A 14,190-nucleotide genomic window follows, 5' to 3' on the forward strand; every position below is an offset into this window, starting at 1 on the left:
TAATGGGAAAACGAATTGTCAAAGTATCCGAAAATCCACATTTTATCCACTTTTTTTTATTTTTCAGAACAATTTTCGGATTTTGTGTTGGCCGGGGTGTGAAAAGTTTGTTTGAACGATCACAGAATTGTGTTTTCTTGAATTTTTTATTTAGAGAATTCTGTACAAATGTACCAATCGTTACTACTTCAGCTTTCAGGAGGGTCCAAGTTCGAATGTGATCAAATCCAATATATAATTTAAAGTATTTTTCCATTTTTCTTCATTATGAAAAAGCATCTGTGAAGTGCAGGATGAAATCCTTCAAAAGAAAAAAAAAATCCAAGGATAAACACATACGTTTAAAGTAAACAAAAGGTCACTTGGCGGCGCAAAATCATATGTGTTTTAAAGTACGCTTACATATAAATATAAACTCAATCAACACAGATAAATCTCAAATCATTAGCCGTCAAATTTGTTGTGATTGGTATTCTAACAACTAAAGGAAAAGTTAAGTTTCTTCGCTCTTTTCTGCTAAATTACGCAATTTAAATATATTTTAACTTGATATTTTATTAAATATACCATTTCAAACCTCTTTTCTTGCTGACGTCCATATTTGTATACTTTACATTTAACATTTCTCCTTTTCTTAACAAAAATAATCCATAAAACTAGGTTGGACACCGGAAAGTTATCGGTTTAATCTGAGATTATAATTACACATTAACGAGGTACGAATTTTGTATGGCTAATCTCTTTTCCTAATTACAGAAGCTCGAAAATGAGCACAAACTACTTATGTATAAACCTAGTATTAGCTTGAAACAAAGTGGATGTGGTTTCTTTTTTACTCAGTGTAGGCATGCCAGACGACCAATTTTTGTACAATTTGATAAATCGTACAGCACAGTCACACTGTCAATTTTTTATAATGAAGAATAGCGAATCAATTCAAAATGATAAAATTCTTTGAAAAAATTGGGTAATTTTTTATAAAAATAGCTAACTCGATTCAAAAAAAAAATCAAGAAAGTAGTTAAAAGCTAAACGCTAATTTCCATAGCTAAGTGTCGAAAACAATAGCTAAATCTAGCAAAAAATAGCTGGTAACACTGATACTACCATTTCAATGCACTTTGTCAAGCCCAGATCAGAATCTAATAGTAGATTGGTGGAGCGATATGCTACTAAACATTGCCCTGCCAACGAAGTACCAGATAACACATTTAGAATAGGCACAAACATTGGTTAATGCAATGCCTGTCCGACTGAAACTAACACAAATAATATAAATACTGGAATACACAAACATCTTTTAAAAGGTGCATTTTGTATAATGCACATATGTATATCTACTTTCAATGGAAAAAATAAATTTAATTGATGCTTCTTTTCTAAAGTACTATTTAGTATGGGATTCAAACCAATGCCCTAATCTAAATCCTGTTTTCTGGCCAAAACTAATTACGGCTAAATAAGTATGTAGATCATTAAAAAACTTCAGTTTGTTACGAATCGGTAGGTATATGATTTCCCACATTTCTCTAAGACAAGAAATGTTTAACCCTTGACGACCCAGGTGTCTAAAAGTGGCACTTTTTTAGTTTTCAATTTCAGTACAGTTTTTTTCTCATATTCGTATGAAAGAAAAAAATATGTCACTTAGTTACAAAACCCATTCATACAGTGGCATTTTTTGCAAACTGTTGCTAAATTATACTAATTTGTATTTAAACTGTGAAAAGTCTGAATTTCTTAATTTTTCCACCGAAAAACTAAAAGGAGCAACCTTTGCAGCAAAAAAAAAACAGTAAACAGCCATTTGTTTCCTCTTTTTATTGAGTTCCCCCTCTAAAGGACAAACAGTTCACTACTAACAGTATCGAAATAATCCTACGAATATAGAAGTTTTCTCAGAAATCGCAAAGAAAGATAACACAAGCTCACAAGATGTAATACTTTTATTCCTTAATAATTGTAGCCTTATGTAAAGTTAAGGTAAAAAAAATATCCAATACAAAATGTATTAGTCAGAAAAAAATTAGATTTTAACACCAAAACAAAATTTGCAATATTTTGTTATCACTAGACTGCGGAAGTTTATGCAGAAAATGGAGCCTAAAAATATGAACCACTTAACAAAAGAATAATAAATAAAATTGTATACATTTTTTTAGAGTTATCTGGTACATATTTTTAGGCTTCATTTTCTGCATAAAAATCCGCAATCTAGTTATCACACATCTTTAATATCTAATCGCTTAACCCTTTATATCTCAATATTTTTCAATTGTACAAAAATAGGTAGACTTTGACCACTGATAGTTTACTGCATTATAACTTACCTTTCCTTTATTTTACTGTATTTTTTAAACTACAGCAAAAATAAAAAGTGATGTTAACACAGTTTTGACCAGGAAAACAAGCATTTAGACCATAGTACAATAGCTGGTCGCGAAGACTTACGAGAAAATTGCACATGGCTACAAGTACTGAGTTAATATTAAGTTTGAACCTTTCTGTTCGCTGTTCACATTTGGAAGGTTCATTATTATTATTATTTTTTGTAATGTACTTTCTGTTTTTTTTTTTATTATTTAATCATTTAAATTAGGGACCAATATTAACGAAAAATACACAATTGCGAACACATTTAAATTAAGCATACAACTAAACATCACTTACACACACACACACACACCTATACAAACTTGTCCCTACTAAAACAAAAAAATAAAAAAATATTAACAAATAAAAACAACAAACAGCGCGCGCATACATACACGAAAACACGAAATTTAGTGAGCAAAAACAAAAACATTCTCTAAATCAACAGAACTCATTGCAGAAAGGTGCACTGCCTTATCGGGTGCGTGCACACAGTTATCGACCACCACAACATCATTTTCACTTCCACCTCAGTCCTATGAAGTGGACGCACCGCAGCCGCTTGTCGATCGCAAGCCATCCATATCTCTATTAAGATGGAACAGTAGTGTTAGAGTACGGAATGAACAGGTTGCCACGGTGCTATCGAATGCAGCTGCAACAACGACGGCCCGCTTTCAAGCTGCCAGGCAAGGTTTGAATTTCCGTTTCCATTTCCATTTTCGTTTAATACGACTGACTAAAATAAAAAAAGTAAAAAAATATAAAATTAAACATTATTAAATATGAGTAAACTTTTTTTTTTAAATTAATTAAAATCGCAGTAATTTAAGTACACTTTTTCTTAATTACCAAAAGCCATTGCTGCAAAACTAATTCCACAGCATAGTTGTTACAGAATCAAAAATATTAAAAATCGTTTGTGTGTGTTGCGTTACGCTAAAATAATTTGCCTACACTTTCCCCACTTCCCACCAATGCTATCTCCCAACGCTCAAGCTTCCTTTCCCATTCATTTTCCTCCCCACTTTTTCCCATGCCTAACACTGCAGCGAAAGTAAGAAAGTAAAATAGCGAAGATTATTTCACACAGGGGAACAATGGCCGTCAAAAGGACGATGGAGAGAAACTTTATATTCTTGCGAAGTAAAGTGGTTTCTTTCGTTATTACTGATTAATTCTGAAGAATGTGTAAAATGGCCTTGGCCTTAATGCTTTTTCACTGAATGACCTTGAAAAATAAATTGAGAGTTTTTATGGTGAAAGTTTGACATCGAATTATGCAAATGAAGGAATATATTTTCTCTATGTCGAAACAACGAAGTACATACTTACGTTTCTTGATAATGTGGTTTACGGTCTATAACTCTGCGATGTGTTGCTTTGTCGATTTACTGCTTTTAAAGTATAAATTTTTGGAATCACATTTTATGCTTTCGAAAAATAAGCATTAATTAATTTTTCCCCTGTGCTGTTTAATCAAACTAACTTTATAAAATGGCATAATATTTAACTGCTTAATATTATTATTAATTCAATACTGCAGTAGTATTAAAAAAATGCAAATGGTTTTCCGAAACCAGCAACGCTAAAGGAGTAAGAACACAAGAGTATCAATACTACAATCTTTTTTAAAAGAGAAAGTTTGATTTTTCAATCAAATTGGAATTTTTTTTGTATCTATGCTGGTAGTGTACAGACCATTAACGTGGTATAGATAACCAGGCGTAGTGAATACTTGCGCGTGAGACGAGCTTGCAAGGTGGTTACTGAACTGGGCTCAGTTGAGTCTGCGCATGTTGCAGGCTTCCCCTGTACTCGTGTAAAAACCAACTCAAATTTATTTTCATTGAATTTACCTTCAAACGATGGGCGAAGGAACGAACCTACTTCGTTACTAAGCAAATCTAGTCAAGTATCAACGATAAAAGATCTAAAACTCTCATACGAATTGATCGCCCTATTATTAGCGCAGTAGTCGGTATCATTAAAGGGCACTGCATCGTAAGCGAATGGATTAGAAACGAGCTGGAGAGTTCAGATCACTATCTTTTCCATTGCCTCATTCTGGCAGGGTTACGATCTATAATCTTTAATAAATATCACTTTCAGTGTTAAACGGATCTCAACTTCGCGATTTTAAGGTAATACGGGGGTTCCATCACGCGAAAAACTGAAGGAAAGGAACAATTGAGAAAGCTGTTTGCAACTTCGCGTCCTATAAATCACCTGGGCTCGATAGCATCCTACCTTTCAGAAAACATTGGGCCTAATTATTCCAAGATTAAAAGAGCAGGCTCGCCTGTATATGCCATAGTAAAGGACGCAGGTAGGAGAAGTAAATCTTCGAACTCCAAACCACAGGATTTCAGGCCGATAAGCCTCTCGTCTTTTTTAGTGAAGTCACTGTAGCACATAAAGAACAATCATATCAGTGAAATAGCGGGCCCGAACCTTTCGGTTGCCCAACGCGCATGCAACAAGGGAAACGGTGTGGATACGGCCTTACACAGCCTTATCTTTGACATCGAAAAACATGGCTTCACAAGTAATATGTATTATATATCTGTACCGCAAAGCCGCTACGGCCTTATATTTATGCAGCAGGGGGCCTGCTCTGTATTGAGATTAGAAGAGCAAATCATTTGGATTCGAATATTTGGCACTATATGTTTGTATTAGTCCGTGTCGTCCTTCGAATCGAATTGAGTATCAATCGCAAAACAGAGTATCCCCCAGGTCTATTCTAAAAAATGGACGTCTGGTGCCCAACATTTTAGCGTGGATATAAATACATTGCGGTGGTAAGACAAATTTTTTCCTATTGGAGCATTGAAGTGCTCAACATGCTACTAAACTTTATAACAACGGGCCGTGAGTCCAAGTGAAACCCCCAGGGGATAGCCGTTCAACCTAAGTATCCTAACGTACAGAAAGCACCGTGCGTTAAAGCGGTGGTAATAGTGAGAACTTACGCTTCGTATGCTGTAAAATTCGGAGAACTGGATCTATGTATTTTTATTATTGTAAGAATACTCTCTCTTTGCTCACCACTAGCAGACAAGGGAGTCATTCTCGCCTGGATCCGACTGCAATGCGGTATTGATTTTATCTGGGACAGAAAAAGTAAAGTGAGAAAATCAGTTCATCTGCCAGTGTCGCAAAATAATTGAATTTTTTGCTACCACGAGTGCTTCGCCATCTTGTAGTTAAAGTATGTGCAACTATAGTGAAGAATATCGTCTGGCTGCAGAGTAGAAAAACACACTTCGGACGTTTATGGCCTCCAGAGAACGACAAATATGTTAGCGAAGCCCAGTCTACGAGAATCGTCGGCAGAAAAGCCTGACATCTTTATGATTTCTGGCCGATATCGGTCATAGAAGCTCGTAGAGAGGTTAACAGGAAGTCTAACAGATACATCGTGGGAAATTCTGACTTAATTACCGATGATTCTGGCGGATATCTAACAGATGTCTGACCAAAAAATCATGGGAAATAATAATTAAACGTGTCTGTCCGAAATTGGAGATAATTCGATCAGACATGTCGGAAAAGGAAATAAATAAACTTCTTCAGACAATTCGCCCAAAAATCTGTACGAAACCTGTACGAATTGTCTAAATAGTCAACTTTTTATTCAGACATTTGTGCGACTTTTCTGATATCTGAAATTGTCTGGCAATTGTACTAGCTGGGTCAACGGAGCTTTTAACTCCTGTCAACATTTAGTGAAAATGAGCATACGATGTTATACATCTCAACCAGAGTGGATCACTTTATTGCAGTGTTGGTAATTTAATAAGCACGCGTGCCAAAACTTTTAAAAGCGCTCCTCAGAAAAATAGCTTTCACTGGTCTTCCCTGCTTTATTCGTGCGCGTGCTAAGCCTTTTTCAGCTTTTTATATATTTTATGTAGCCCAGTGATGACCAAAATATATCCCACGGGAGAAGCTTTTTAGCTCTAAAAGCTCTATCTCTGAGCCAGTGATGACCAAACAGATCTCGCAGGAAAAGCGCACTTAGCTCTAAAACCTCCATGCTATCGTTATTTATATAAGCAGTCGGTGTAAGTCACAGTTGGCTACTTCAAAAAAATAATGTCAAAAAAATAATATCTCTCCATGGCTAACACGATTTAAAGCATAGACAACCAGCATATATCCCGCAAAGAATGCTCATAAAGTAATCCATAGATTATATCGACGCCTCGACCATGTTATACTAAGTCTGACTAAGTCTAAGTTGACTCAGCATGGTATGGTTTGAAGGCGTCAATATATGGGCTCTGACTGACTAAAAGCTCTCAGAAGCGAGTTGGCATTTCCCAAGCTTTAAGTCATGTTTTGATATGAAGTAGCTGGAATTGGCCCACTTGTAATTGTTGTAGTTCCAAAGCATTTTCTATGAGACCGAGCCATCGCTTTGTAAATTTTCCGAACAAGATGAAGCTCTACGAAGACTGCATTATTCGCGGAAATTGTAAAATTTCCACTTCAACCAAACGCTGTGCATTTAAAAAGTCAATTTAAAGACTAACTAATTCTAAAATGACACATATGATATATTTAGTACTTTTATTTAATATTTTATAAAACTGTGAAAGCACCAGCGAAAGCTTTCAAAGCTTATTGCTTATATCTCATTTGTGAAATTCTTTTAACAGGAGCCTTACGTGCGCATAACTCTTAATAACGAAATAGTTCTAAAAGCTCGCCAAAGCTTTGTAAATCTTCTAACAACAAGCTTTATAAAGCTTTGGGCTAACTATGTTTCTAAAAAAGTTGTCTAACTGTTATACTAATGAAATGAAAAAATTTTCTCTGCAATAATTAATCACCCTTACTTTTTCAATTAAATTTTTCCAGCGAATTTTGGTGCCGACAATAAGGCTGGCACATCGGGTGCTGTGCGCTCCGAACCGATTTCGTTGTCAGCGCTGGATCGTGACTGCTTTATTATACCGGTACATAGTGTCAGTCGCTTTCTGCCAGCGGGTATACCGGTGAGTCAATTAGCATGATGGATGTAGCGTAACTCAGTTTTCAGTACTCAATTCAAACTCTTTCGTGTTATTTAGTTACCCGCACCATCGGCCGATGGTAAAACCAATAGTCCACTCAGTATACTCGAGGTTTCCGATCCGAAGCTATGTATACTCGTACATTTGATGAGCCCATTGGAACCCATCGATCCAATGCTGGAGTCACCATTAGCACATCCATTGCTGAAGCAACGCGCCGTTGCAGCGGAACTCGTATCGGAGGTGCAGCAGGCGAATACGGCGGTGGGTGGCATGCTCTTGGCCAATATGGAGAAAAACGGTAAGTAAGGACCTGAAGGTAATTTAGTTATTAAGCAGTAAATGTTTAATTATATTTGGTTTTCTCAACAGCGGACTTCCCATTCATCTCTTACTATTTAATTAACACTACACAAACGGATCCATCGAACTTTTACTCGGGCATACGCGTTTCATCCCTGTCGAAATTCGAGCCGAAAGCACTAAAGTAAGTTTGCAAATCCAATCTCTATGTTTATGTTCTGGAGTTCTAAGGCCTTTTCGGAACTAAATTCTTGCATTTTTCAAACACCCCGTTTTAACTATGGGAGATAGGCGCGGTAATTGACCAAATAATCAACTTAATGTTGGCTCTGTTCAAAAGGTGTATATGGGTGTTTTGGTACAAATTGACGGGGTTCACACTTCATGCGTTTGATTTGTTTAAAATTTTTAGGGTTGATGCATAAACATATGTAAATAATAAATAAATATGAAATTTTAGCTTGATTAATGCATTTTTAAAAACGTTACAGCACAAAAACAAGAACAAATCGATTTAATAGTTTTCCTAATAAATTTTTCGAGAACGGGGCGAGGAAAAAATTTTAAAAACATCACACTTACACACATCAAAATTCTCTATGAAAAGAAATATTTTAACATTTTTTTTCTTTACAAAAAAAATAGTTTTGGAAAATATGCCATCTCAAAAAAAAAATTTTAAAAATCACAATGTTAGCTCTGAGTATTGGCATCCCCGCAAAACTAGAACGGCTGTGTAAAATTACGTTGAGCAATACCACCAGCTCCGTCAGAATAAGGAAGGACCTCCCCGAGCCGTTTGATACCAAACGAGGTTTCAAACAAGGTGACTCCCTTTCGTGTGATTTCTGTAATCTGATGTTGAAGAAGATAATAAGCTCCGCATAACTGAACCACACAATTCTTTACAAGAGCGTACAATTGCTGGCGTATGCCGACGACATCGATATTATCGGTAAAAACAAGGGCTACGTCTGTTCTGCCTTCTTGGGAATGGATAGAGAAGCAAAGCGAATGGGTCTGGTGGTGAACGAGGACAAAACGAAGTATCTCCTGTCATCACACAAACAGTCAGAGCATACGCGTCTTGGCACCCACGTCACTGTTGACAGTTACAAGTTTGAAAAAGTGGACGACTTCGATTAAACGCTTTGATAAGTTGGAGTGATATGAGGTGCAAACACTCCAGAATTTTAAAAGATATTCCAGCAGACTTCAGGCGCTTGGACCACACAGTCTGGCCAGCTGGACTGAGGAATCAATCATTCCCAAACAAGAATCCCCTGAAGAGGTGAATGGCAGGAGGATTCGTTCCTGAACTCGTACTCTCTTTCAGCAGCCATCTACACTTATGACTCCCAGTTAAATCTGAAGGTAGGAAGTGGGGAATACTCCGAAGAACTCTCACTTAACCTAAGTTTTCGTCTGCCGGATATCTGCAGCGGTTTTCACGCTGAACTAACAGTTATCAACGAAGCTACAAGATGGCCAGTCGATTCTCTTATTAATCTGCTGCAGTAGCTTTTTTTCCGGTAACTATGGTAACTAGGCAGCTATGAAGTAATCATGGAATTTAGACTTAATCCAAGTAGACAGGCAATGATTTGCGTCACTCATGTTGTATACCCAGTCCTTAAACTGTGTTGCGGATAAACTAGCAAGGAAAAGCATCTTACTGTCTATAATCAGTACTGCTCGTAATACGGGCATACAGCGATCTTTCTGCAAACTCTGGCTGGAGAATAACTTTATCGAGCCGGCAAATACGAAATGGTCTGCGAAGCTTACGTGCATAATAACAACACATATGTGGCTTAGTTGGATAAAAGTAATTTCGTCTTCTTCTCCGCTTGGAGATTTCACCGGGCACTGCTCAATGGGAACCCACGCTATTAGAACGAGTATGAAGTCAAACGATTACTGCAGTAATTGCCGTGATGTGAAATAAATCGAAAGGTTAGAGTAATACCTGTGCCACTACCCCGCCTTTTAGAGGGCTCATCGACGCTCGTTTTTCCTTTATTATTTTGAATGGCCGGCTGAACTGGATCCTGTGAGGATCTTCGGTTTCATGTACTTCATCAGAGTTTCAAATGGGTTTTGCTTCTAAAGTAAGAGGAGGGACGCATGGGGTCTCTAATATGCCATCAAACTGTGCCCATTTTGACCTAAGTGTGCCCTATTCCCGTGCTGACTAAGGGCAGCCAAGATAACCTAACCTGGTCTTACAAAAATCACATCCCATAAGTCCCTCATCATGCCAGTGCTGTATAATCACAACATCCGATGAGACGGCTCTTGTAGTATGCGAAGACCTACCGATCTTTTTGTGTACTTTGATTAGCTTTATCAGTTTTACGACGATATAGATATGTATATATTGGACACAAACACTCCAACCATGAAAGTATTCAACACAGTTCCCTCTGGCGGGTGTAGGGCAAGAGGAAGTTCTTTCCCTAGGATGGAAATACCTGATGGAGTTGGTATTTCCGCTGGGCATCAGTTGGCACAAAACACAAAACGACTGGCATGTTTTATTACATTCGGTCAGGTTCGATTAGTTGCTTAAAGCGGTACACATGAAGAACAACCCGAAAACGCACTTACTTTAACCGAGGCATAAATAGAGGGAGATACTATCGCTACACATTGTTGGAAAATCCTTGTTAAGTAAGAGCATTGATAAAGCTCTATATAGCTGCGTCCGAAATCGTTCGTTTGTTATACCATCCTCTTACCACGTTTGCCCTTAAAATTGTGTTAACTCTATTGTCCTTTGCTTCTTCGATCAAGAACAAAATATTTGGGTTTTTTGCAACTCAAGATACACAAGGAAATTATGAAACTGAACGTCTAAAACTGCCTAAATAATATTTAATCTCATTGCAAATACATTTTCATTATAATAGAGGATACAACTCCTGTCTGCCCTCGTTTGTAACTTGTCTGTCGTAATATCTATAATATTTAGATCTGTAAATATTAGCGCAAAGTACACTGTGTTCTACTTACAGTTCAATATAGTCCATTTAGCCAATAGTATTCATAAATGCATACATACAGACTTACAAAATCCCTGCATTGTGCTGACTTAATAATAGAGCCTTGCATTTTCAATATATTTTTATTCATTTATTTTTCTTCATTTTTTTTTGTAGATATACTGCCGCGCACACTCTAGACTTGTACAGCGAAGTGGCTGCCATATGCCGTCCGCCTTTGGTATTGGCGTCCAATGAAAATGGTAGTTTCAAGAAGACACAAACGCCAGCAACAGGCTACATAATCAGTGTGTTTAAGGTAGGTACAATATATAAGTACAATAGCGAAGGGAATATGTATGTGTGTGGGCGTCTAAATACAATAACCCAACAGGAACACCGTTAATTGCCAAAAGTCCTTTTTAAACTAACTAAAACAAGTTTCTAAAACTTTGAAAATATTGAAACTTTTGCAGAACTTCCAGAATGTGCAAAAAAATACTTTACTTCTTCTAGAGCGCGAGTTACCTTTTTACGCTCGTAGAATTAAATCTTAGCCATAGTGCAATTTTTAGAAAGTTCTAAATATTTGCTAGTCCTTTGGTCTGCAATTTTTCTTCTTCGTCTTCTTATTAGTCAGTATAACCGTTTTCGGTTTGACCAATTCTATGTATTTTTCTATCAAAAAAGGCCAGAAAGTACTTTTGCAAAGTTGCAGAAATAACATTCGGAAGTAAAAATTGCAAGGTGAAACTGCTAGTGATGGGCATGGGACTAAATATTCAATCCCGATCCCGAATTTTCGGAGCTTGCAAGTTTTATCGGAAATTTCGGGAAAGGATTTTGGTCCCGTCCCGCTCGCAAAATTGTTAAAGACCTTCCCGATACCGCCCATCCCGGCCATTTTGAAATCAGTGCCGTGGGTGCCGCGGGTCCCGATATCCCATCTCTAGTAACTGCAACTGAAATTACGCAAATCCCTTGCAAGAAATTATTTCAACCTGCTTGTGTTGCACTAGAAATTTTTGCCGTATCACGCGGTTTTCGGCGAATTTTTATAACATTATAAAAATGTGGCATCACTTATAAAAAAATATTTGTAATGTAATAAATTTATTCTCCTAATATGAGCTATTTAAATATTAAAGCATCAGACATTTTCTGGCTCCTCTCTGCGAATTTTAGCATTTTTAACAAATTTTTCAGATCAGTAATTTTGTTATCATTTTCTGCCATCCATGTAAATAGGCCAAAAGTAGTATCTGAAAGTTCGATTTTCACCGTTGTTTCAGTCCATCCGTGGTGCGTTTGAAGTGCCTCTCGGTCAGTTGGGCTGAAGTTGGGTACACAGGATCTCGTTTATAAACAAAAGTAGCGCATTTTCTTACAGGGTATACACATTGCCACAGATTTCCTGACTTGGATGTAGTTATGTATATGTACATATGTACTTGATTCTAAAATTTTTAAAGAATGTGAAACTGAATTACTTGTTGACGTTGATTGGTTATTTTCAACGGAAAATTACGCTGAAGATGCACAAATGCTGAAACCTAATTTGGCAGGAGTGGGCGCGAATTTTCTTCAAATTACATACACATGTACATACATATTTCCGACTCAATTACTTATACATTATTACTTTGTTTAATATTCACGTACTGGAAATATTTTTTTTTTATCGAACTATACTTTGTGTTTCAGGTTTTTGAAGGTGATGATGGTGAACGCTTCGAGAAAAATTGGTTGTACTGGACGGGAGCACGAATGCTATATCGGTGAGTGAAAAATTGATATTTTAGTTAGGGAAATTAATAAGTTATTTAGTGATATACAGTACCCTGGTTAAGTGACTACCGCCTAAATGATTCCTCCGAACGAACTGTACAATTGAGAGAGCCCTGGTCATTTGGTTTCCCATATTTCGGCTTTAGGCATAAATTATAGGGGTGGTAGCATTAAAATTCCGACTTTACTTTTTTTTACAACCCTAATATAAATATGTATGTACCTAGTTGCAGTACACATATTAAATGCAAATTAACCTTATTAATATTCAGAAGTCAAATATGTAGATGTTTCGAATAAACATAAAATTAACATAATTTCTCTCTTTTTCCACTCCCAAAAAGTTATCTGCCGCGCGCCGCTGGCCTACGTCGCATCGCACTGCACAAAAGTACTTCGCAACGAGGTGATAAAATGTATTTGCTGGTGTGCGAATGTGCTGACCTGCTCAAGGATATCTCTTCAGCTGCCTTTTTGATTCCTGCACTGCGAGCACGCCTCTGCGGCTACACAGGACTTTACAAGCCAATACAAGTATTCTAAGTAAATAAATAACAACAATAAAATATTGAATTTGAGACGCAAAGACAAAAAATGTAAACAGCCGCATGTGAATAATAAATAAAATATACAGTAAGTATATCAGTAGAAAAATTTTAGGACGACGAAAAGTAGAAACAAACAATTCTGGCGAATTAAATTAAAAAAAACTGTTATATTATATATAGAACACGAAATTAAAAGGCAAAAGTGTGGACTAAATTGAGCGAAAATTAGCAATAAAAACGCCAAATCTACAAAATGAAGTACACACTAACCCGAGGAACACCATGATTATAGCAAAAGTGAAAATTAATAGAAAAAAATTTAGTTTATAAGTAACAGTAATAGTAAATTAGCACCAAATCCATGGCAGCAATGAACTGTTTGAATGAGAAAAGTTGGCAATAAAGGTACTGTTAAAATAATGACACTTTTGAGCGTATATGTTTTACAAGAACTCAAAGCATATGTATGTTACACGTACATATGTACATAAAAGCATATTTTTGTATACCAAATAACTGTGCAATTATAAAATTTAAAATTAATAGGAATGACTAATGCGCGAAATTCTATGCATACAAATTTAAATTAATAATTCCTACAGTAGATATGTAGGTACTTAAAAATTTTTTATCGGCTTGAGCAAACCCTAATACATAAATATGATAAAATATTATCAATACACATAAATAAATAAAATGAATAAAACTACGGCTTTAGCAAACAATTAATGAACAATTTCATTATACTTATTAGATTAGAATTTAAGCACTGAAAGTGATATAAATATTTTATTACTCATATGAAATGAAATTTTTTCAATTGCAAAAAAGTGTACAAATTTGGAAATCTTATATTTCCCGTATGCCTAAATACTCAATGGGAACTGCGTAGATGAGAAACAGGTGGCAGAAATTAGTTTAAGTTATATGAAATATGTGTTTACCTTCACTGAACTTCCTTTTTTATTGCTTACTATCGAATTTCGAATTAATATGTTATAGAAATTTTAGTGCAGAATTATTATTATTTTGATTATTTTTATTTTTATTTTATTTTATTTTATATTAGGAACTGTCATTATTTTATTTTATTTCGTTGTATTTTATTTTATTTTACTGTATGTTATTTTATTTTATTTTATTTTATTTTATTTTATTTTATTTTATTTT

The 14,190-nt window shown here is 35.8% G+C and overlaps 1 protein-coding gene across 1 annotated transcript in view; it reads left to right on the forward strand.

Moving 5' to 3' along the window:
• LOC118744998 overlaps positions 1-13,042 on the forward strand; it is a gene marked incomplete in the record, with an annotated part of 61,285 nt that extends 48,243 nt beyond the window's left edge. The window contains 6 exon segments of the mRNA XM_036478479.1: positions 7,243-7,379; positions 7,455-7,698; positions 7,770-7,884; positions 10,862-11,003; positions 12,389-12,462; positions 12,817-13,042. Of these exon segments, the coding sequence (XP_036334372.1) occupies positions 7,243-7,379; positions 7,455-7,698; positions 7,770-7,884; positions 10,862-11,003; positions 12,389-12,462; positions 12,817-13,015 (911 nt within the window).
• Positions 13,043-14,190: the final 1,148 nt, after the last annotated feature.

Source organism: Rhagoletis pomonella, unplaced genomic scaffold, assembly GCF_013731165.1.
Source record: "Rhagoletis pomonella isolate Grant_MI unplaced genomic scaffold, Rhpom_1.0 Rhpom_scaffold_00008, whole genome shotgun sequence".
In the NCBI taxonomy this organism is placed as follows: Eukaryota; Metazoa; Arthropoda; class Insecta; order Diptera; family Tephritidae; genus Rhagoletis; species Rhagoletis pomonella.